Source organism: Castor canadensis, chromosome 10 (assembly GCF_047511655.1).
Source record: "Castor canadensis chromosome 10, mCasCan1.hap1v2, whole genome shotgun sequence".
Taxonomy (NCBI): Eukaryota; Metazoa; Chordata; class Mammalia; order Rodentia; family Castoridae; genus Castor; species Castor canadensis.
In genome coordinates this window covers 140,048,858-140,074,133 of record NC_133395.1, presented here as the reverse complement: position 1 = coordinate 140,074,133, position 25,276 = coordinate 140,048,858, and the positions used below count along the sequence as shown (strand labels likewise).

Below are 25,276 nucleotides of genomic sequence, written 5' to 3'. Positions count from 1 at the left end.
CCTTTGATGGGTTCAAAATATGAATAGACTGTTGCTAGGTGGTGGAACTGTAGAAAGTGCTCCCTGTTTGGAGGTAGGCCACTGGAGATGTACCTTTGAAGGGTATCCCTGGCCCATTCTGTTCTTGCTCTTCTGTCTGCTCTCTGGCTGACTGAGGTAAGCATCCCCCTCTTTCACATGCTTCTGCCATTGTGATATTCTGCCTCGCCTCCAGCCTAATGGGGCCACTGAACCTTGGACTGAAACCTTGGAAACCATGAGCCAAAATAAATCATTCTTCCCTTAAATTGTTTTCCTTGGGTATTTGTCACAACAACAAAAAACTAACTAACAGGCAATCTTATAAATCAAGAGTCTATTTAAAGCTAGTAAAACTTAAATTCAACTATATATGAAAACTCCCTCCTGCTCCAATTCATGTTACCAATGTTACACTTCATATCTTCTCATGTTATGTACCCATTAATAGATTATGATAGCTATAGTTGTTTTAATACTTTTGTGTTTCAACTTTTAAAGTTAGAAATGATTTACACACCAACATCACAACATTAGAGTATGCTGAATTTAACTATTTACCTTATCTAGTGAGTTGTAGTCTGTCATATGTTTTTTTTTCTTTTTCTTTTATTGTTCATATGTGCATACAAGGCTTGGTTCATTTCTCCCCCCTGCCCCCAACCCCTCCCTTACCACCCACTCCACCCCCTCCCTCTCCCCCCCAATACCCAGCAGAAACTATTTTGCCCTTATTTCTAATTTTGTTGTAGAGAGAGTATAAGCAATAATAGGAAGGAACAAGGGTTTTTGCTGGTTGAGATAAGGATAGCTGTACAGGGCATTGACTCACATTGATTTCCTGTGCGTGGGTGTTACCTTCTAGGTTAATTCTTTTTGATCTAACCTTTTCTCTAGTACCTGTTCCCCTTTTCCTATTGGCCTCAGTTGCTTTTAAGGTATCTGCTTTAGTTTCTCTGCGTTAAGGGCAACAAATGCTAGCTAATTTTTTAGGTGTCTTACCTATCCTCACCCCTCCCTTGTGTGCTCTCGCTTTTATCATGTGCTCATAGTCTAATCCCATTGTTGTGTTTGCCCTTGATCTAATGTCCACATATGAGGGAGAACATACGATTTTTGGTCTTTTGGGCCAGGCTAACCTCACTCAGAATGATGTTCTCCAATTCCATCCATTTACCAGCGACTGATAACATTTCGTTCTTCTTCATGGCTGCATAAAATTCCATTGTGTATAGATACCACATTTTCTTAATCCATTCGTCAGTGCTGGGCATCTTGGCTGTTTCCATAACTTGGCTATTGTGAATAGTGCCGCAATAAACATGGGTGTGCAGGTGCCTCTGGAGTAACCTGTGTCACAGTCTTTTGGGTATATCCCCAAGAGTGGTATTGCTGGATCAAATGGTAGATTGATGTCTAGCTTTTTAAGTAGCCTCCAAATTTTTTTCCAGAGTGGTTGTACTAGTCTACATCCCCAACAACAGTGTAAGAGGGTTCCTTTTTCCCCGCATCCATGCCAACACCTGTTGGTGGTGGTGTTGCTGATGATGGCTATTCTAACAGGGGTGAGGTGGAATCTTAGCATGGTTTTAATTTGCATTTCCTTTATTGCTAGAGATGGTGAGCATTTTTTCATGTGTTTTTTGGCCATTTGAATTTCTTCTTTTGAGAAAGTTCTGTTTAGTTCACTTGCCCATTTCTTTATTGGTTCATTAGTTTTGGGAGAATTTAGTTTTTTAAGTTCCCTATATATTCTGGTTATCAGTCCCTTGTCTGATGTATAGTTGGCAAATATTTTCTCCTACTCTGTGGGTGTTCTCTTCAGTTTAGACACCATTTCTTTTGATGTTCAGAAGCTTTTTAGCTTTATGAGGTCCCATTTATCTATGCTATCTCTTAGTTGCTGTGCTGCTGGGGTTCCCTTGAGAAAGTTCTTACCTATACCTACTAACTCCAGAGTATTTCCTACTCTTTCCTGTATCAACTTAAGAGTTTGGGGTCTGATATTAAGATCCTTGATCCATTTTGAGTTAATATGGGTATAGGGTGATATACATGGATCTAGTTTCAGTTTTTTGCAGACTGTTAACCAGTTTTCCCAGCAGTTTTTGTTGAAGAGGCTGTCTTTTCTCCATCGTATATTTTTAGCTCCTTTGTCAAAGACAAGTTGGTTATAGTTGTGTGGCTTCATATCTGGGTCCTCTATTCTGTTCCACTGGTCTTCATGTCTGTTTTTGTGCCAGTACCATGCTGTTTTTATTGTTATTGCTTTGTAATATAGTTTGAAGTCAGGTATTGTGATACCTCCAGCATTGTTCTTTTGACTGAGTATTGCCTTGGCTGTTCGTGGCCTCTTGTGTTTCCATATAAATTTAACAGTAGATTTTTCAATCTCTTTAATGAATGTCCTTGGAATTTTGATGGGAATTGCATTAAACAAGTAGATTACTTTAGGGAGTATCGACATTTTTATTATGTTGATTCTACCAATCCATGAGCATGGGAGATCTCTCCACTTTCTATAGTCTTCCTCAATCTCTTTCTTCAGAAGTTTATAGTTTTCCTTGTAGAGGTCATTCACATCTTTTGATAGGTTTACACCTAGGTATTTGATTTTTTTTGAGGCTATTGTAAATGGAATTGTTTTCATACATTCTTTTTCAGTTTGCTCATTGTTAGTGTATAAAAATGCTAATGATTTTTCTATGTTGATTTTATATCCTGATACCTTGCTATAGCTATTGATGATGTCTAGAAGCTTCTGAGTAGAGTTTTTTGGGTCTTTAAGGTATAGGATCATGTCGTCTGCAAATAGGGATATTTTGACAGTTTCTTTACCTATTTGTATTCCTTTTATTCCTTCTTCTTGCCTAATTGCTCTAGCTAGGAATTCCAGTACTATGTTGAATAGGAGTGGAGATAGTGGGCATCCTTGTCTGGTTCCTGATTTTAGAGGGAATGGTTTCAGTTTTTCTCCATTAAGTATAATGCTGGCTGTAGGTTTGTCATATATAGCTTTTATAATGTTGAGGTACTTTCCTTCTATTCCTAGTTTTCTTATAGCTTTTATCATGAAATGATGTTGGATCTTATCAAAGGCTTTTTCTGCATCTATTGAGATGATCAAGTGGTTTTTGTCTTTGCTTCTGTTAATGTGGTTTATTACATTTATTGATTTTCGTATGTTGAACCACACCTGCTTCCCTGGGATGAAGCCTACTTGGCCGTGGTGAATAATCTTTTTGATGTGTTACTGAATTCGGTTTGCCATTATTTTGTTGAGGATTTTTGCATCAATGTTCATTAAGGAGATTGGCGTATAGTTCTCCGTTTTGGAGGTGTCTTTGCCTGGTTTTGGGATAAGTGTAATACTGGCTTCATAAAATGTGTTTGGCAATTTTCCTTCCCTTTCTATTTTGTGGAACAATTTAAGGAGGGTTGGTATCAGTTCTTCTTTAAAGGTCTGATAGAATTCAGCAGAGAATCCATCAGGTCCTGGACTTTTCTTTTTGGGGAGACTCTTGATTGCTGCTTCAATTTCATTTTGTGTTATAGGTCTATTCAGGTGATTAATTTCCTCTTGGTTCAGTTTTGGATGATCATATGTATCTAGAAATCTGTCCATTTCTTTAAGATTTTCGAATTTATTTGAATATAGGTTCTCAAAGTAGTCTCTGATGATTTCCTGGACTTCCATGGTGTTTGTTGTTATCTCCCCTTTTGCATTCCTGATTCTACTAATTTGGGTTTTTTCTCTCCTCATTTTAGTTAGGTTTGCCAGGAGTCTTTCGATCTTGTTTATTTTTTCAAAGAACCAACTTTTTGTTTCATTAATTCTTTATATGGTCTTTTTGGTTTCTATTTTGTTGATTTCAGCTCTTATTTTTATTATTTCTCTCCTTCTATTTGTTTTGGGATTTGCTTGTTCTTGTTTTTCTAGGAGTTTGAGCTGTATCATTAGGTCATTGATTTGGGATCTTTCAATCTTTTTAATATATGCACTCATGGCTATAAACTTTCCTCTCAAGACTGCCTTAGCTGCATCCCATAGGTTCTGTTAGGTTGTGTTTTCATTTTCATTGACTTCCAGGAACTTTTTAATTTCCTCTTTTATTTCATCGATGATCCATTCTTCATTAAGTAATGAGTTATTTAGTTTCCAGCTGTTTGCATGTTTTTTTGTCTTTACTTTTGTTATTGAGATCTACTTTTACTGCATTGTGATCAGATAGTATGCATGGTATAATTTCTATTTTCTTATATTTTCTGAGGCTTGCTTTGTGCCCTAGGATATGATCTATTTTGGAGAAGGTTCCATGGGCTGCTGAGAAGAATGTATATTGTGTAGAAGTTGGATGAAATGTTCTGTAGACATCTACTAGGTCCATTTGATCTATTGCATATTTTAGATCTAGGATTTCTTTCTTGATTTTTTGTTTGGATGACCTATCTATTGATGATAATGGGGTGTTAAAGTCTCCCACAACCACTGTGTTGGAGTTTATATATGCTTTTAGGTCTTTCAGGGTATGTTTGATGAAATTGGGTGCATTGACATTGGGTGCATATAGGTTGATAATTGTTATTTCCTTTTGGTCTATTTCCCCTTTTATTAGTATGGAATGTCCTTCTTTATCTCGTTTGATCAATGTAGGTTTGAAGTCTACTTTGTCAGAGATAAGTATTGCTACTCCTGCCTGTTTTCGGGGGCCATTGGCTTGGTAAATCTTCTTCCAGCCTTTCATCCTAAGCATATGCTTATTTCTGTCAGTGAGATGAGTCTCCTGTAAGCATCAAATTGTTGGATCTTCCTTTTTAATCCATTTCGTCAAGCGGTGCCTTTTGATGGGTGAATTAAGTCCGTTAATATTAAGCGTTAGTACTGATAGGTATGTGGTGATTCCCGCCATTTAGTTGTCTTAGTTGTTTGAAGGTTTGATTGTGTGTACCTAACTTGATGTTACTCTCTACTGTCTTGCTTTTTCTTTTCCTGTGGTTTGGTGCTGCCTGCCTTTTCATGGTTAAGTTGAGTTTCACTTTCTGTGTGCAGAATCCCTTGAAGAATCTTTTGTAATGGTGGCTTTGTGGTCACATATTGTTTTAGTTTCTGCTTATCATGGAAGACTTTTATTGCTCCATCTATTTTGAATGATAGTTTTGCTGGGTAGAGTATCCTGGGGTTGAAGTTATTTTCATTCAATGCCCGGAAGATCTCACCCCACGCTCTTCTTGCTTTTAATGTTTCTGTTGAGAAGTCTGCTGTGATTTTGATGGGTTTACCTTTGTATGTTACTTGTTTTTCTCTCTTACAGCCTTCAATATTCTTTCCTTAGTTTCTGAACTTGTTGTTTTAATGATGATATGTCGTGGAGTAGTTCTATTTTGATCTGGTCTGTTTGGTGTCCTGGAGGCCTCTTGCATCTGTATGGGAATATCTTTCTCTAGATTTGGGAAATTTTCCGTTATTATTTTGTTGAATATATTACACATTCCCTTCGTTTGCACCTCTTCTCCTTCTTCGCTGCCCATGATTCTCAAGTTTGGTCTTTTGATGGAGTCAGTGAGTTCTTGCATCTTCTTTTCACAGGTCTTGAGTTGTTTAATTAATAGTTCTTCGGTTCTGTCATATGTTTTTATGTTGTTATTTGCTATACTTTAATTTCAATTAAAAAAAAACCTGCTATTTGCTGTTAGCATTCTTGCAAGGCAGATCTATTTGTGATAAAATCTCAACTTTCATTTGTCTCCCTTTCGTATCTGAAATATAGCTTCACCTGAGTTGATATTCTTAGCTGGCATTTTTTCTTTCTTATAGCTTCTTGAATATATGAGCTCGTACCCTTCTGGTCTGCAAGGTTTCCACTGGAAAAAAAATCCACTGATAGCTTTATGGAGCTTCCCTTGTCTGTGATGACTTGCCTCCCTCCCCTCCCCTCCCTTTTCCTCTCCCCTTCCCTCCAAAATTCGTTTTGTCTTTGACTCTTGGCATTTCACTGTAATGTGTATAATGTGACACAGGGTAATCTTTGAATTGATCTTGTTTGGAAAAATTTGGGTCCATGAATATGGATGTCCATATTCATCCCAAAATGTAGGAAGTTCTCAGTCATTCATGTGATGGTGGGTACATAGGCCTTATGTACTTTCTTCACCAGTCTTTTTGGGAGTGTGGAGGCATGGAACCCAGGCCCTTCTGTGTATAGACAAGCATTGTACCACTAAGCTACACCCTAGGTTTTTCTTTCATTCTTATAATCATTTTCAAATGATCTATATTTGAGTTTGCTGATTTTTTTCTTCTGCATGATTGAGTCTGCTGTTGAAGCCCTGCATTGAATTTTTCACTTCTGCTCCTGTATCCTTTAGCTCAAGATTTTTGTTTGATTCTTTTTTATGTTTTCTCTTCCCTTATTAAGCTTCTTAGTTTGTTCACACATTGTTTCTCTGGAATGTTCAATAGTCTGTCTGTTCTCTTTTATCTCATTAAACTTTTTCATTTTTTTCTTCTCACAGTATTGGGGTTTGAACTCAGGGTCTTGTGCTTGCTAGGCAAGTACTCTACCATTTGGACCATGCTCCCAGCCCTTTTTGCTTTAGGTAGTTTTTCAGATAGTTTCTCCCTTTTTGCCTGGGCTGGCCTGAGACTGCAGTCCTCCTATCTGTGCCTCTTGTGTAGCTGGGATCTCAGGCATGTACCACCATGTCCAGCTTATTGGTTGACATGTGGGTCTCACTAACTTTTTCCCTGGGCTAGCCTGATTTTTGCCTCCCAAGCAGGTGGAATTACAGGCTTAATCAGCTTAGTCTTACTAAGCTTCTTTAATATGATTATTTTGAATTCTTTGTGAATATTCATATATGTCTGTTTCTGTGGGTTAGTTACTAGAGCTTTATTAATTTGCTTTAGTATTATCTTAGTATTGTTATATTGCCTTATTCTTCATGATCTGGTAACCTTGTGTTGGTGTTTGCGCATTTGAAGAAACCTATACCACTTCCAGTCTTTCAGTCTGGTTTCAGACCTTTTGTCAGGTCCTTGGACTATGGGATTGCCTTTGGGATTATTTCAGCTGTGACAGGTTAGAGCTGGAGCACATGGGTGCTACTAGGACTGCAGTTGATGGGCCTGTTGCCAGGGTCTTGTGTCAGTATGGATCCCTGGATGGATGGGACTGCATCCAGGACCTTGGTCAGCAGGACTGGCTGGGACAAGGGTCTGTTTCAGAGTGCACAGTTGAGTTCACTGACAGTGGGTATTTTCCAGATGCCTTACCTGTAAGTATGTCCATGGGCAGATAGGACTGGCCCTGGACCACAGCTGAGAGAGCTGGAATTGAGTCATAGGACTGCTGGGGATCCACAGCTGGGATCGATGAGTATGGACAAGACTACTGTGAGTTATCTGAGCAGGAAGGACTGTTCTTGGACTGTGGCTGAGTGGTTTAGAGCTGAGTCACAGGCTGCTTTGGGGTACACAGCTAGGACTGAGGTCAGTGGGCCTGTTAACAGAGGCCCACACCATGCTGGTATGGCTCCTTGTGTCTCCCTTGGATGGATGTTTCTAGTGGCAGAACCAAGGGTGAACAAGGCTATATCTGAATCCCACAGGAGGAGGGGTATTTCCAGGTCTGTGGCCAGGATTAGGGTCAGTAAGCCTACCATTGAGGTCTGAGCGTACCCTCTCAAAATAGCCTGCTTTTGCCTTGGTTTCCACTTTGTATCTCAAAACTCCTACAAATGCTCTTTTATCCATGGATGGTTGACAAGTTATTGCTGCTATGGGGAGATATGTCAGGGAACCTCCTACTTCTCTGTCTTGCTTTAAAAAATTCAGTTTAATTCTGTGCTGTCATTGCCTTGAAATTCTTAATAATGTTTGATGTAGTTTGGCTAAGTGTCTCCAAAGTCTATGTGTTAAAGGCTTGGTTCCCAGGGTGGTGATATTGATTGATGCTGTGGCCTTTTAGAGCATGGCGTCTTGTGGGAGTTTCTTAGGTCATGGAGACATGCCCTTGAAGAGAATTATGGGTTCCTGGTCTCTTCCTCTTCCTCTTTTTTGCTTCCTGGATCATGAGATGAGCCATTTGCTTCCTTCCGCACATGGTCACTCCCCCCACTGTCACCATATCACATGCCCATCAGAGGCCCAAAGCAATGGTCCACCCAATCTTGGACTGAAACTTCTAAAACTCTTAGCCAAAATAAACCTTGTGTCTTTATAAGTTAATTATCTCAGGTGTTTTGTAAGAGTAACAAGAAGCTAACTGATGTAATGTTTGAATAGAGGCTCTGATTTCTCATTTTGTTCTGAATTCTGCAAATTATGTAGCTAGCCCTGCCCTTGGAACTGGACCCAAGGACTTCACTACCAGCCACCCCCATCCCCTGCCTCAGATCCAGGCTGTTTCTCAACTAACTCCCCTGGAGAGAGTGACCCTGGCCAAATAACTCAAGTGCTCATTGTCCAGAGCTAGCAAGCTATGGACAGGCCTGAAATTCAGCTATAGGAGCCAGGCCCTGAAAGGAACCAAGGCAAACCAAGACCAGTTTCAGTCCCTTTCTGGACCTCACTTTTAATCTCTGAGAAACAAAGGGATTATAATATATGATTTTTAGAATGCTTGCTGGCTCCAATTTTAGCATCCTTATGATTCTCTTGCTGTCTTTGTTTTGGTTCTCTATCCTCCCCACTAGCCATGCTGTACTATTCACTTAGGACTGCTGGGATGTGTGGATGCTGGCTTGGAGCAGTCCAAGCAGGGTCCTTGCTTATCTTCTTTGTTGTAGTACCCAATTTTCCTCTATCAGACAGAAATGCACCACAAGGTACCTGATCAAAATATAAGTACATCTGGGAGAGATGATATCTGTGGCTGTTCTCAACTGAAATTTTAGTGGTGTGCTCTTCACTGGGGAATGGATAGAGGAAACTTATAGCTTATTAAGGAAAAGCAGACCCCCCCCCTCTCCGCCCAGTTACAGTCTGGCCTAAGAAAGGGCAGCTCAGGCCCTCTGGAGTAGACTGCAAGCACCATGTACTGTTGAGGACTGTTCTTTCTGGCCTTGAAGATCTCTGACCCTCTCTTTCAGGATGCTGCATTGTGATGTTTGCAGCTGGTTCTGTTTGCTCAGGATGGTGTGGTTTCTTTAAGAATAGCATGTCTTGCTTCTAATTTGAGAGACTGGGCCATGCTGTTGGGATGTGATGGATGTGAGGGATGAGGATATGTGGGGAAACGCCTCACAAGCATGACTTTGTAGTGCTCTTGTCATTGGCAACTTGTTACTCAACTCCAAGTGACTGAAGTAGACCTTGAGCTCTTTTGTTTTGTGCTAGACCTGGCCATAGGTTCCTAATCTGTTGCTCCAGACTCTTGGACACCCTTATAGGCCACTAGTATATAACAGCTACAATTTATTGAGTCCTGCCAGGTACAGGACACTATTCTAGCTTTTCTTCAGCTGGATAAACTTGAACAAGTCAGTAACATAGTATTATTGCACATTTTCTGAAAATGGCACCATGAAACTTTTGGCCTCATGAGCTTCCGGCTCTTGCTGGTGGGACTTTGTGACCACCTTGTTGAATGTAATGTGGCAGAAGTGAGGTAACATGACTTCGGATGCTAAGCCACAAATAGGGATGTGGTTTCTTTCTGACTTGTCTGTTTCTGTCTTTCTTTCTCTCTATTTCTGTTTGTCTCTGACTCTCTTTGTCTTTGTCTATCTCTGACTGTCTCTCTGACTCTCTCTTTGTTTGCCTTTGGAATCCAGCCACCATGTTCTAAGGCAGTATAGGAACCTATAATGGGTGTTCTGACCCCCAGCCCAAGCTAAGGTCCCAACCACTAGCTGTCTTACTATGTGAGAGACCAAGCCTTCACCATCCATAAGGTTTTCCAACCCCAGCCTTTGTGCTGCCCATCTGATGTTGACTGGAGCAGAGACAAACTGTCCCTTCCAAGTCCTGCCCCAAGTCATCATTTCATGATAATAAATGCTGTTGTTTGAAAACACTACATTTTGGGACAACTTGTTATGTAGCCATAGAAATTGAAACATGTGGGTATCATTGTCATCCCTATTTATTAGTTGAGTGAATGAGGCCCAGGGAGGCTGGTGCTGTCACTCAAGGTTAGTACTCAGCATCATCAAGATTTAGATCCAGGCCCATATGACTCCTCCATGCAACTGTGATGCCAGGGGCTGTGTATTTTTCCAAGGTGAGCCTGCCCTGGCCAACTCCCTGGATCCTCCCCTTCAGTATTTGAGCCTAGAGACCCTAAAAGCAGGAATGAGGAACCCCTAGGAAAGTTACAGTTGCCACCATTTGAAGAGAACAAAAGGAAGAAAGTCCAGTGTCTTGACCCCTATTCCAAAGTTCCAGAAAGCACCATTCTCAGAAAAAGGGCAGTAGGCCGGGAGGGACTCAGAGATCTGGTGTGATACAATTAGCCAGGCATGTTTGGCAAAACATGACTCTCATTCTTCCTCTACCTATAAAGTGGATAAGGTGTGAACTTTGATGGTTAGCAGACAAGCAGGGGTATGTCCTCTAAGGGAACAGATACATCCTGGGTGTGCAGATGGAAGTCACAGGAGTGTGTGACTCCATCCACAGAGTCAAGCCTGGGAGCAGGAAGAGGAGTGTGAGCGGAAAGGAGCAGCAGGGGTGGGCTGCTGGCTGCAGCATTGAAGGGGCCATGCAGGGGGATTAGGAAGAGTCTACTAATGACTGGGAGTGGGTGTGTGCCCCACTGGAGGCAGCTCATTCACTGGGGGCTTAATCAGCATTGGTCATTTGTACATTGAACCCAGGTGTGAGTTCTGGAATCCTGGGGTCTCTGCCTTCAGGCTGTATAATACCATGGGCCTGGCTCCCTTAGGAGCCGGGTCAGCCCTTGGATATGGTGCTTGGTGGTGGGGTTCCTGTACTCTAAACTGGCCTGGGCTCATGGGCATGGAGCCCTGGGCTGTTTTGCACTCATTTTGGTGCAGCTTTCCTACAAGGACATGTTGCTGGAGGTAGGCACCTTGAAGAAACTGTTTATAAGGTTTTATGAACTGGGGGCAGGAAAGCAACAGTTCTTTGGTGACCTTAGAGGGGGTGTCCTGCTTTCAGAGTCACATTGTCAATCTGGAAGTCACTCACTGGCTGCCCATCCTCCAAACCGCTATTCGTAAACACTCAAGTCCAAACAGGCTGAGAACTTCAGGGAACACTTGCAGGGGATGTCCCCACTTCTCCAATATCCTGGGGACAATGCTTCCCACAGCTAGAGCAGAGCAGGAAGTGGAGGCTGGAGATACCCACACTGGTCACTGATAAGGCTTTTTGGAAACAGATTTTGTCTCTCCCCATTGCAAAAATAATCCATATTCACCATGAGATATCAGAAAGCACAGATAATACAAATTTTAATCACTTATAATCTTACTACCTAGAGATAATGCTATTCATTTGCTCATAATATCCTTTGGAGACCATTCTCTGTGCTTTCATAAAAGTAACTTCATTCTATATTTCTATAGATGCCCTCTTCTTTGCTCCTTCTACTCACCCCTCAGAAATACACACACACACACACACACACACACACACACACACACACACACACACACACACACACACACTGTCTTGCTTTTCCATGTCAGCTAGCATGGATCCATCCTGCTGTTTTAGCTTCTAGACCTCTATATACATAATAGACACTCATGTTCTACTAACCCTTTTCCCCTGTCATCAGCTTGCTTGGTAAGTGAATGTCTTTATCTGATTTCTTTGCATTTTTGTACAATTATTTCCTTAAGTTATGTCTTTAGAATTGTTAATTGCGTCAAAAGTATGCACGTTTAAGGCTGTGATACATACTTTTGAGCCTTCTCCTTTGAAGGAGACTATTCCAAATGCATTCCCGTCTGCAATGTGTGAGAGTTCTACATTCCCCCAAGGTAGTTTTTCCCTTTCATTTTCACCAGTCTGGTAGGTGAAAAATGACATTTCAGTTGTTTATAACTCACTGTCTTAGCAGAGGGCTTTCTCCCTCCCTGCATAGTCCATGCTCATTCTTCCTGCTGGTGTTTATCCAGACCATGTCCTGTGCTGTGGCTGACACTGGGGACACATCAACAGATGGTCCATTTTGTGCTCACTGCTTTGCTGTGTATGTATTACTGCTCAGTCTAAGAGAATTCTAGAAAGCTGGAGCTGAAAGGGATCCCAAAGATTGTCTTACACCCTTGTTTTAAGGAGGGAAAACTGAGGCTCAGGGAGTTGTGAGGACATTTGCCCACAATCACATAGGACAGCACTTTCAGGGTAGAAATGCAACTCAAGGCAGGCTTCTGGGCTTTCTGCTTGTGTTGGTTGTCTTACCTAGCTTAGGAGTACTGGTCACTCAAGTTCAACTCGAACTAGTATACATCCTCTCTGTGCCGCAAGTCAAGGGTAAATCCACTGGGCACACAGTAGATGCTGGAGAACATATTTATGGAATGAATGCTGGTGCATACTAATCAGAGAAAATAGAACATTCTGTCAAAATGCGTTCAGTATCCCAGGAACAATGGTAGACTTTTGTTGGGTGCCCTTCTGGGAAGAAATGCCTTCTTTTTAATGAAAAGAAAAATGAGTGGCTGTTGGAATTGGTGGAGAAGAGATGGGGATGCCTGGGGCTGGAGACACATTGATTTGGAGCTGTCAGGTCACTGGAATTTCCCTTAGGTTATTTTGTCCTCCCAGAGATGGGCTGATAGAATGGTGGTGGAGGGGGAGATGAGAAAAGAGCTTTGTTTTCTTTGTGTGTTCCTGGATGAACTGAATCTGACCGCTCCAATAACTCCAGGGGACTAGTCATCGGGGTGCTCTTCTCTGTTCAGCTCACATGCCTTTCCCTCAACTTCACCAAAGACTCTTTGCAACTTTTGTCTATAGGACAGCATAGATGCTACTCAGGCCTTTTATGACTCTGGTGGTGGCTGGGCAGATGGAAAGATTGCAGTTTCAGTCTGATTTCACTTCTGATCATGGTTGACCTTGGACAACTCTCCTGTCCTTGCCCTGTTGACCTTGGCACCACCCTATTAAGGCGAGTACCACTGTTGCCTGGATGTCTGCAACAGCCTTTTAATTGATTTGCCTGTTGCCACTTGTCCCCTCCCAATCTGTGCCCCATGCTCATGTGGACACATCACCACCCATCCCATCTTGCCTTCACTCAGTCCCTCCAAAACTTCCCCAGTACTTTTAGAGGCGACAGCCCAGTCCTCCACCACTTCTGCCAGCTCTGCGTGGTCTAGTTGCTGTCCACTGTCTTCAAGCTTGTCTTGTGCTTTGCTTAGCCACACTGGCCTTCTTTAATCAGCTATGTGGCCTTGGGCAAGTCTCTTCCCCTCTCTGAACCTGTTCCCTCATCTATAAAGTAGATACCATAATCCTAGTTATTCTGCAGGTTATGAGGATGTCAGCTACTTTTAAATTACTCTCAACTCTTCCAGGCCCTCCCTTTCTAAAAGAAATGACAAATTCCAAAGGTAATGATTCTCAATAAGCCTTTTCTCCTGCAAAACAACAGTCAGCTTTTATCCAGGCTCTGTTATTCTGGAATTTTCCCTCTCGTATTGTCCTGCTACGTCTTAGCCTCGGCCAATAGCAACCCACAAAGAGCATGTGTTTATTTAAGCCGATTTATAAATAGGGGTTGTGATGTCACATGACATGTGATGTCGATTGACAACATGTCTGTAGAGTTCGAAGCCTTGTCCTCTGTCATCTTTATCTTCCCCTTGGGAAGAATGGCACTTGTAGATGAGTAACATATTTCTCAGAAAGAGTCCTCCTTCAGTTCAATTTCCACAAAAAAATATTGTTCCAGAAAGCAAGGGTCTAATCCCAGTGATTAATTTACTGAGGTATATTCTTGGGGGGAATCCACTATTAATTTTTTTAGCACATTTTTATTGATAGGCCTGTATGATAGGAAAAAGTGATAAATAAATATATAAAGGACTGATACTTGGGACTAAATCAGGGAGACTGAGCATATTCATGTTATAAGTGGACTCTGTGGCCACCTCAGAGGCTCAGAAATTGGCATCTTGCTGGGCCTAGTGGTGCACACCTCTGAACCCTGGAGGTTGAGGCAGGAGAATTGAGAGATCCAGGCTAGCCTGGGCTACATAGACAGAACCTGTCTCAACCAAAAAGGAAACTGGCATCTTCTCAGAAGGCCAAGAGGTCAAGGAAGGAGATCTCTATAAAGAGGTGAAGATTTAAGCTGGGTGCCAGTGGCACATGCCTATAATCCTAGCTACTTGGGAGGCTGAGATCAGGAGGATTGCATTGCAGGTCAGCCAGGGCAAAAAAAGTTCATGTTGAGAATCTGTATCAACAGTAAAGGTTGGGTGTGGCATTGTATGTCTGTCATCCCAGTTACAGCAGGAAGCTTAAGTAGAAAGATTGTGATCCAGGTGGCCCAGGCAAAAAAATCAAGACCCTTCCTCAAAAATAACCAGAACAAAAAGGGCTAGAGGAGTGTCTCAAGAAATAGAGCACCTACCTAGCAAGTATGAAACCCTGAGTTCAAACCCCAGCAGTGCTTAAAAAAAAAAAAATAGGTGAAGATTTGATGTGCTTGAGCTCCACCCAGCAAGACGAACAAGATGAGGTTTATGGCATGAGGCAGTACTTTCATGGCGTGCTCCTGGGGTGGGGGTTGTCAGCATGGGAAAGAAGACTCACTTGCACAGTACCTGTTCGTGAGGGACTGTCATGCGCATTAACTCACACAGCCCCAGAAAGTCAGCACTTGGGAAAACTGAGTCTGACAGAGACTCAGTAACTTAGCCACATGGGCAGAGTGTATGGTCAAACCCAGACACCAGTACTCATTACTATAAGCTCAGAGCTCTCACCAATGAAAAAGCATGCTTTTTTCTCTTTTCTACCCTCCGAGGAGCACAGCAATGAACACACAAGCTGAGAAGCAATCCAAGATGATCGGGGCTTGAGGAAGAATGTAATGGTTATAACAGTAAGGTGGCATGGTGACACAACAGTCATGTGAACTTCCCAGGTCAGCTCACGCATCCTGGGTCTACACAACAGCTGAAAATGTAAGAAAGCCAGGGGCAAGGTTGCCACAGCAAGATTATTGCTGCCATGTGTTCTCAGTCTTCCTGCCCAAGTGAGTTACTGACCCTCTCCTGGAGCCAGGAACCCAAGCACAGACTGAGAATTTGAGGGAAGGAGGCATGGGGGAAGGAGGGAGGAGAGTGGGTGGGGGGAGGTTTGCTATTCATTTCTAACCTGCCTGCAGGGCAAGGCTACTGGGCTTGGATCCATGTCTACATAAATGTACCAGACTGGAAAATTCCCAGGTTGCTCAAACTTAGGACCCAGTTCCCCAAGGTAGGAGTGGATATTGGACAGGATGCCTTCCCCCAGGTGGCTAGTCCTGCTCTCAAGAGAGCAAAACTGCCATGGTGAATGTTGCTTATTTCTACTCTCCCTTCCATCCTTCTCTGTTTAAGGAATACTTAAATGGGTCAGATACCCATTTTGCTATGGCCTAGGCCTTTTGAGGAACTGGTACATGTAACATGGGCCCTGCCTTCAGGATACTCAGACAGGAGGGGCAGCATGTAGAATAGTAATTGCTGGGACTCCCTGGGTGACAGTTCATTTTGTGTTGACTTAAATACCACACTGCTTATGGTCAAACATTATTCTGGATGTTTCTTTGAGCATGTGTTTGCACAAGATTAACATTTATATCGGTAGACTTTGAGTAAAGCAGATTGCCCTCCTCAATGAAGGTGGGCCTCTTCCAATAGGTTGAAGGCCACACTATATAGAACAAACAAGTCATCTCCCCTGAGAATGAAAGAATTCTGCAGCAGATGCTTCAGACTTGAATATAAGATAGCATCTCCCCAGGTCTCCAGACTACCAGCCTGCCCTGTGGATTTTGAACTTGCTGGCCTCCATGACACATAAGCCTGTTCCTTAATTACATCTCTCTCTCTCTCTCTCTCTCTCTCTCTCTCTCTCTCTCTTCCTTCCTTCCTCTCTCCCTCCCTCTCCCTCTCTCTCCCCATATATACGTCCTAATGTTTCTGTTTCTTTGGAGACTCTAATACACCTTCCAGTGTCACCCTCCTGGTGCATGCCTACAGCCTCTCTTGCCAGGCTCTCTAATGGTCTCAAAGCTGGTACTCCCTCCCCATTTTCCCTACCTTCCTTCCCCCCCTCCACTGTCTTTCACCCTCAGCTGTCCTTGTACCATCACCTTCAAGATTTTCTTTGATCAGACTTTCTCCTTGATGAAATCAAAAGGAATGGAATAAAACTGAGAAAGAATTTTCTCACCTTATTCAGTGTCACTCAATACTAATTTTCATCTTGAATACCACCCAGGAAAGCATTCTTTCCCACAAGTGGGAGAATACATGGTAATTATTCTAATTAGTAATTATTTATTTACAGTAACAGTAATTATTTATTTATTAGATGCTGGTGATGGGTCAGGCACCCAGAAGCTCATCCCAGCCATATGGGATTGTTAGTCCCCCCAATGGCACCCACACCCTGTAGCACTCTTTGAGAAGGTTGCCTTTATTCTTTGCTCCCTACAGAACTTATTCTGAAGCCTCAAAATTCAGCCATCTTCTTTGTCAAGCTATCCCAAAATGCTCTCTCAGCCCTCAGCACTCTCTTTATTGGCATTTACCATTGTCACACCAAACTTATGTGCTTTTCTCCCTGGGTAGAGCTGGTGTGAATGTGTGTGTTTGTGGGGGAAGCATGACTTATTCATCCTCAGGGACTTTCAGGGGGGTCCCAGGTAAATAGTGCCTTTCTTCCCTGCCTGGTTTCTACATACAGTGTGAAATAAAACAAAAGACAGGCAATGAGTGTCCCACTACTACCTTCTTTTTTTTTTTCAGATGAAAGCTAAGTTAGAGGGTTTTTTATTTATTTGTTTTGTTTGTGTGCTGGAGATTGAACCTAGGGCCTTGCCAATGCTTGTCAGGTACTTCCCACTAGGCTAATTCCCAGGTTGAGAGCTTAGTTTTTGCCTGAGACCAAACAGTCCTCCTAAGTAAATCCAGAATTATGTGGTCTCATCTGCCATGCAAAGACCACACAGGTTTGGGCACATGGGGAAGAAGAAGAGCCTGCGCTGGAGAAGTGGCCCAGGTAACTTGCTCTTGAAGGAAGCTCTTTTCTGGAACAAGAGAAGGCTGGTCTCTAACATCCAGTACCTTCCTTTCCAGACTTACTAATCAGGGCTTCTGAGAGCAAATCCTTCCTCATCCAGCCCTGGAATCCAGCAAAGGTGTTTTACCTGCTAGACTTAAGCGCTCAGATGGCATGGATTGTAACATTTCAGAAAAACAGAGGGATGGGACCTCAGACATCAGCAGTCTTGACCAGCCCTCTCATTTTCCATATAGGGAAACTGAGGTCCACGGAGAAAAGAGGACTTTGCCCAAAGTTGCTTAATTCTCAGCTGAGCATTCAGTAATCCTAGTTTGCAGTTTTCATGACAGATGCTCTTGGGAATATTATAATACAACTCCCAGGGGCAAGAAGAAGACAACTCTTGCCTTTGCCATTTGGCAGTTCTGTAGAGTTCCCCAGCCCATCCTGGAAGGCCCGCTCAAATAGAACCCTGGGAAGCTCTGCCCCAGGATGTCTTGGCACAGGACCATAATTGTGGAGTCAGGAGACTCAGTGCTTGGCTAACTCAGTTCTCTCCCCATAATTAAAAGAGGGAGAAATGAAATGTCAGAAAATATGTATTTAATGCCTTTGAAGAGCACTGTTCATTTTTGAATTCTGGCCTTTTTGCTCCTGCCTGAATTCTTGGCCACTGTAAATCACTTCAGAAATTGGTTTTAGAATAGAAAAAGGAGCACGGAGGCAGACGAGTGGCCTTTAACATTTCATCTTCCTTTGGCATCGTTTAGGATTTGAATTTTGAAGCATGACAAGTAGGGAGAAATGGCGTTGGTCCACAGACCAGCAGAGTCACTTTAATGAAGATAGTTTTTTCTTTCTTCTTTTTGCTTGAAATTGCCACCAAAAACTAGTCAAAGAATGAAGGTTCCCCCCCCACCCCAGTGCTGCTTGGAACAGAAGGTGCTTCCATTTCCTCTTTAACGGGAATAAGAACAAAAGTATTCCAAAGCAAGAACCTACCTGATTTCACTTAAAAACAGAACCAAAACTAAACAAAAATCAAGAAGGAAAGAAAGGTGGTGAACTTAACCTCACGTTTGGGAAACACCAGTTAAATGCTTTTGTAACTTCATCATCCACTCTCAGCAGAACATTACTATTTAAGCTTCCTGTTTGTCTGGGAGAGTCAGGAGTTTCTAAACCAAGAAAGGAAGAAACCAGGCGGGTTATTTACGAGTTTCTTCTCCCTGATTTTTAAGCCGCTGCGAAACAAGCCTGTTCCTTGGGACTGAGATCAACACTGTTCGAGCTGACCCAGGCTCCTCTGAGGTCGGCGCGGCCAGCTTCCCCTGCCCCCTAGCGACATGGTGTGGCAGTGAAGCCCCGAGCTGACTTGCAGTACAGCCAGCCACCAGGCTGCAGCGCCGCGTCCTGACGCTGTTCACGCGCCCAGCCTCCGCGGCGCTCTTCGCTTGCCTTCTGTCCCCATCTAGCCACCAGCAAAGCTGAGGGAGAGAGGAATCCAGCGCAAGCTCCAGAGTGCGAGACCTCAGCATAGGGACCCAGTGGGTGCCGCCGACAGTCTTTCCACCCTTGGGCGGGCAACGCACCGCACGCGTCTTTGAGATCATCGGCGGCAGCGCAACTTCTCCAGGGAGCAACTTTAGGCTAACCTGCGGACTCGGTGCAGGTAGAGGGGTCCTGCGCACCGGGCGGCGGGGGGAGTGTGGGAAGGGCTGACTAGCGCTAGTGGGGCCAACAGGATATGAGTGGAGGTGGTGGGGGTCTCTCGCGCTTCTGGTTCCTGGAGGCGCTCAGGGTGCTGCGAACGGTTGTATAGTGACTGCTCAGGATTACTGCACAGAGCCCCTGACTGTTGGGGACTTAGACGTTCGTCGGGCTGCTGGACTGGGGAGGATCCTCGCGGGAGGTGTTTCCGTCCCTGGCTTTGAGGTAGGAGTCCCATCGGGAGGGACTGCTTGCACCGGTGTTCTACGCAAGCAGTGGTTACGGGAGTTCAGGGAGTGATGGTTGAGCGTGTTAGAAACCGGAGGCTGGAGGGGAGGGTCCTGAGGGGGGCTCTTCCAGGCTAGCGGGAGGAAGTACTTGGGGTAAGGATTCCTAGACCAGGGACTAGTTTTGGGGGTCCCGCGGCAGGTTGTTGGACTGAGGGTCCTGGGGGGGAAAGGTGTAGGTTTTGGGTGTTCCGGGGAGTAGGTGGCTGGGTTGGGAGTCCCAGTCCGGAGGAAAGGGGTTGGTTACAATCCTCCTTTCTCTCCAGGGGAAGCGCTGAAGCTCTTAAAGAACTGGGTAGGAGATTCCCGCTCCTTTGCAGAGACTCAGAGGAGGTTACCTCTAACCGGGATTTCTTCGGGAGCGGGGGAAGTAGCTGCTAAGCGTCCCGGTGGCGGGAGGCTGCGCCCCGAGTTTCAGATGACTTCGAGATTCTTAGGAAGGAGACAAGTGCGCCCCACGCGCATCTTGACAAGGGCGACAGTCTCCTCACGGCCCTTCGGTTTCTTTCAGGTGGGACCCAGCAGATCAGAACGCGGGCACTCCAGGAGTGGAGACTGCCGCGCTCCCCCAGGCACATTTGCACTGCGCGTGGCGCCCCGCCCCACCCCGCAGCGCCCCGCCTTAAGGGACCCGAAGACCGGGAGCGCACGCGACCACGGTCATGGAGGGAGCGCCCCCGGTCAACTGGAGCGCCGAGGCAGTCAACGCGAGCGCGGTGCCTCCGGGGCCAGAGGGCAACCGCACCGCCGGGCCGCCCCGGCGCAACGAGGCCTTGGCACGTGTGGAGGTGGCGGTGCTGTGCCTCATTCTCTTCCTCGCATTGAGTGGCAACGCGTGCGTGCTGCTGGCGCTGCGCACCACGCGCCACAAGCACTCGCGCCTCTTTTTCTTCATGAAGCACCTGAGCATTGCCGACCTGGTGGTGGCTGTGTTCCAGGTGCTGCCGCAGCTACTGTGGGACATCACTTTCCGCTTCTACGGGCCTGACCTGTTGTGCCGCCTGGTCAAATACCTACAGGTGGTGGGCATGTTTGCCTCCACCTACCTGCTGCTGCTTATGTCGCTCGACCGCTGTTTGGCCATATGCCAACCGCTGCGCTCGCTGCGTCGCCGCACAGACCGCCTAGCGGTGCTAGCCACGTGGCTTGGCTGCCTGGTAGCCAGCGCGCCTCAGGTGCACATCTTCTCCCTGCGCGAAGTGGCCGACGGCGTCTTTGACTGCTGGGCCGTCTTCATCCAGCCCTGGGGACCCAAGGCCTACGTCACATGGATCACGCTTGCCGTCTACATCGTGCCGGTCATCGTGCTGGCAGCCTGCTATGGCCTCATCAGCTTCAAGATCTGGCAGAACCTGCGACTCAAGACAGCTGCAGCGGCAGCAGCCCAGGAGCCTGAGGGATCTGCGGCCAGCGGCGAGGGGCTCGCGGCCCTGGCACGAGTCAGCAGCGTCAAGCTCATCTCCAAGGCGAAGATCCGCACGGTGAAGATGACCTTCATCATCGTGCTGGCCTTCATCGTGTGCTGGACGCCATTCTTCTTCGTGCAGATGTGGAGCGTGTGGGATGCGGATGCGCCAAAGGAAGGTAGTAAGGGGTGAAAGGAGGGAGCACCAGGCTCTAGTCCGAGGCAGGTGCTCTACTGCTTGAGCCACACCTCCAGCCCCAGGCCCTAGTCCTAAAGTCTCTGCTTTCCAGGGTTGTGGGGGCGGGAGTGTGCTCCGGCCTGAGACATAGAGGCACCCTAATCCCCTGCTGATTGACTTTGGACGGGTAACTGAGCCTCGACTTCATCCTTTATGAAATGGAAATAATGATAAGAGTACCCATTCTCACCTGGCAATAGGGAAGCAAAATGAGAAAATGCAGGTAAGAGTCCTCAGCACAGGCCTTGTATGTATGGTTTCTCATTAAGGAGGGAAAACCGATTCAGGTGACTGCTTTTCCTGAACTTGGCTGTGGTGGAGGTAGGCTTCTGACCTGGGAACAAGCCCAAGCACCTTCTACTTTAAGTTCAAGTCTACCTGGACCTACTAGGTTAGGTTTGGATGAGGCCAGCCTCAGGAGGTGGGCAGTTTGTCCAACCAAATTCTAAAAAGTTGTCTGTTGGGGCCACCTATGGTGGAGTGACGAGCCCCCTGCATGTTGGGCAGGCACAGGGCAGGGGTGCCCAGGATAGAGACTGATGCTTGCAGAAAAGGGAGCAGGGAGGATAATGTTCAGGTTTGGGGGGGCTGTGTGATTTCTAAACGGAGGGTGGGAACAAGCCCCCCACTTTGGAGGACTGCTGGGGTCATATGATGTGGGGTCATGTGTTTGTTGGAAAGCCAGGAGGTTGAATGGGGCAGCTGGGGGAGGAAGCTTGAGGGAAACCAAGTACCCAGATCTAGGGCCTGTGGCTGGTGCAAGGCAGCCATCCCCAAGGCACAGCACCTTACAGTAGCTTATTTGGAAAGAGCAGGCGATAGCATGTGGCCAGTGCCTTACTCCTTTGTTATGAAGGTAAGCATTCACACATGTGGGACGCTTGGGACTTACTTCAAATGCTTGCTGGGGAAGATCCAGGGATTTGCTCTCCATTGCCAATGTCCAGTTTCTGACATAATCACCACTGCTCCTAACAGTGTTAGATCGATCATCCTGAGAAGTTGAAGTCTCAGTGCAAGCCACCTTCATTCTGTTTGATATCTTTGCTCTGGTCTCTTCTGGAAACCACAGACTCCTGGTTTTATGGAGCCCTCCCAAGTTGCTCCATAGTGGCCATGATACTTGTCATTCAACATTTACTGAGGGCCTGTGGTATTTAGAGTAAGGACTGACGTGAGGACTTGCGAAACACAGTCCAACTCCATAGCGTAGCCACCAGTCACACCTTACTGAGAAGGTTCAGAGCCCTGAAGGTGGGCAGAACTTGGACCAGCTTACAGCAAGTTGCAGGCAGAGCAGTGACTGGAGCGGGATTTCCTGCACCAGCCCCTATCATGACGAGGGACCCAGGACGGACAGACGCAGTGGTAGATGTTTCTACATGTAGCCACAGGCCACTTCTGTTTCCGTGGCCGGCTCTGAAGAGATCAGACCCAAGTCTTTTTTTTTTTCTTTTATTATTCATATGTGCATACAAGGCTTGGGTCATTTCTCCCCCCTGCCCCCACCCCCTCCCTTACCACCCACTCCGCCCCCTCCATCTCCCCCCCCCCAATACCCAGCAGAAACTATTTTGCCCTTATTTCTAATTTTGTTGTAGAGAGAGTATAAGCAAGGGTTTTTGCTGGTTGAGATAAGGATAGCTATACAGGGCATTGACTCACATTGATTTCCTGTGCGTGGGTGTTACCTTCTAGGTTAATTCTTTTTGATCTAACCTTTTCTCTAGTTCCTGGTCCCCTTTTCCTATTGGCTTCAGTTGCTTTTAAGGTATCTGCTTTAGTTTCTCTGCGTTAAGGGCAACAAATGCTAGCTAATTTTTTAGGTGTCTTACCTATCCTCACCCCTCCTTTGTGTGCTCTCGCTTTTATCATGTGCTCATAGTCTAATCCCATTGTTGTGTTTGCCCTTGATCTAATGTCCACATATGAGGGAGAACATACGATTTTTGGTCTTTTGGGCCAGGCTAACCTCACTCAGAATGATGTTCTCCAATTCCATCCATTTACCAGCGAATGATAACATTTCATTCTTCTTCATGGCTGCATAAAATTCCATTGTGTATAGATACCACATTTTCTTAATCCATTTGTCAGTGTTGGGGCATCTTGGCTGTTTCCATAACTTGGCTATTGTGAATAGTGCCGCAATAAACATGGGTGTGCAGGTGCCTCTGGAGTCACCTGTGTCACAGTCTTTTGGGTATATCCCCAAGAGTGGTATTGCTGGATCAAATGGTAGATCGATGTCTAGCTTTTTAAGTAGCCTCCAAATTTTTTTCCAGAGTGGTTGTACTAGTTTACAGTCCCACCAACAGTGTAAGAGGGTTCCTTTTTCCCCGCATCCTCACCAACACCTGTTGGTGGTGGTGTTGTGTTGCTGATGATGGCTATTCTAACAGGTGAGGTGGAATCTTAGCGTGGTTTTAATTTGCATTTCCTTTATTGCTAGAGATGGTGAGCATTTTTTCATGTGTTTTTTGGCCATTTGAATTTCTTCTTTTGAGAAAGTTCTGTTTCTTTATTGGTTCATTAGTTTTGGGAGAATTTAGTTTTTTAAGTTCCCTGTATATTCTGGTTATCAGTCCCTTGTCTGATGTATAGTTGGCAAATATTTTCTCCCACTCTGTGGGTGTTCTCTTCAGTTTAGAGACCATTTCTTTTGATGAATAGAAGCTTTTTAGCTTTATGAGGTCCCATTTATTTATGCTATCTCTTAGTTGCTGTGCTGCTGGGGTTTCGCTGAGAAAGTTCTTACCTATACCTACTAACTCCAGAGTATTTCCAACTCTTTCCTGTATCAACTTTAGAGTTTGTCAGACCCAAGTCTTAAGGAGCCTGAACACCAACTGCTGAGGAACCAAACCTGACATCCCTCAGAGCAGTCAGGGGAGACCCAAGACCTGTTCCTTCCTCCCTACCTTTGCCAGCTCTGAGACATTGATGCGAGGGTCCCTTTATCACCATATCTAGCTTCCAGGATGACATTTCAGCATTGTTTCATCCATTCAGCAGCTTCTCTGACTCTTCTTCCTCTGGAGTCCTTCACCTCTCCTCCATTCTGTGATTTTTCTCCCTCTTTCTCCTCACACCCCATCCTCATATGGCTTCCTGTGGTCTCCTCACGAGCCCTCTTCTTACTTTCCTTCCTCCCTGAAGAATGAGAGTATATGGTGAGTGCTGCATGAGTCATAATGGTGAAATTTCAGTCTTTTCTGTTCTTTAAAAGTTCATCATACAACACAATTCTCTTTCTTAAAGTGGAGAGAGAGAGAGAGAGAGAGAGAGATAGAGAGAGAGAAGGAGAAATGGAAGCCAGAGCCTTTTGGACGTGTGTGGATGAGACCATCAGTAGAGATGTCTCCTGCTCAAAGTCAAGGTTAGGGAAGAATTGGACTTTTAGAACATCAGGTCCTGGGTCTCTTGGCACCATTGCTTCTTGACTCATTCACAGGAAAGGGTGGGTATCACGTGAAATGCCTCTCCAGGCCCTCCCGGAATCCTGTACAGGTGCAGAGAAGAGCACAAATGGAGAACACCCCAGATGGGAGTTCTGATGCTGCTGTAACATGCCAGGGTATTGCTAGGACTGCAAGCCCATCCACGTGGGAGACTCAAGCGTGCAGAGGAGAGGGCTTGGGCTCTAGCCACCAGCTTGGCTGAGTCCTGTTGTAGGCTGCAGGGATCGGAGTGAACATGGGCTCAGCCAAAAGCGCACGCTATGTCTACCTGGCCTTGATTTAAGTAACTGCCGGCAGAGGGTGTATGGTCAGAAATGATGGTGTTTGTAGTCACCTGGTAGATGAGACTTACCCCGGGAACCAACAAGTGCAGAAGCACCCAGGCTGAGCACGAGGTTTGTTTTTTGGCAGTACTGGGGTTTGAACTCAGAACCTCATACTTGCAAAGCAGGTGCTCTACCACTTGAGCCACTCTGCCAGTCAGAGCACGAGACTTGGATTGGGATTGGGATAAATTCACAGCCCCCCTCTGGTCTCTTTGAGGAACAGAACTGACAAGATGCAAAAATACCTGGACCCAGGAACCTGTCTACAGCCCATGCCATCAGGGAAGCCTGTGGGCAGAGCAGACTCACACTGAGGCAGTCAGGTGCAGCCAGTGTGGGCTCTGCTCCTGGTTGGGGCTTCCTCCTGAAGACCCCAGGAATAGCGGCAAGCTTACCTACTGAAGACCCCTCAAGGCTAATGGGGGTGTACATCACCTGCACCTTTGTAGCCCATCCTAGGACCTTGAGTCTGTCTTTTAGCTTTCATTCTCTCTTCCTATCTCTGTTCCTTCAACTACTACTTTCTCTGTATGCCTACACTCACACCAAGTGCTGCCTTCATGGGTTCAGAGTTCAGGGTCACAAAACTTCAAGTTCCATGACAAGATTGAACACATGGGAGGAAACT

General features: G+C 45.3%; 1 protein-coding gene across 7 annotated transcripts in view; it reads left to right on the top strand.

Annotated features, from left to right (window-relative positions):
* The window catches only part of LOC109688341 (oxytocin receptor), a 95,696-nt gene that overhangs the window by 55,184 nt on the left and 15,236 nt on the right, over window positions 1–25,276 (top strand). For all 7 annotated transcript variants that reach the window (XM_074044301.1, XM_074044300.1, XM_074044298.1 and 4 more), the window contains 2 exons: window positions 18,463–18,893; window positions 19,730–20,802. In XM_074044301.1, coding sequence (XP_073900402.1) covers window positions 19,881–20,802 — 922 coding nt within the window. In that variant the 5' untranslated portion in view covers window positions 18,463–18,893; window positions 19,730–19,880. The remainder of the gene's footprint in view (window positions 1–18,462; window positions 18,894–19,729; window positions 20,803–25,276) is intronic.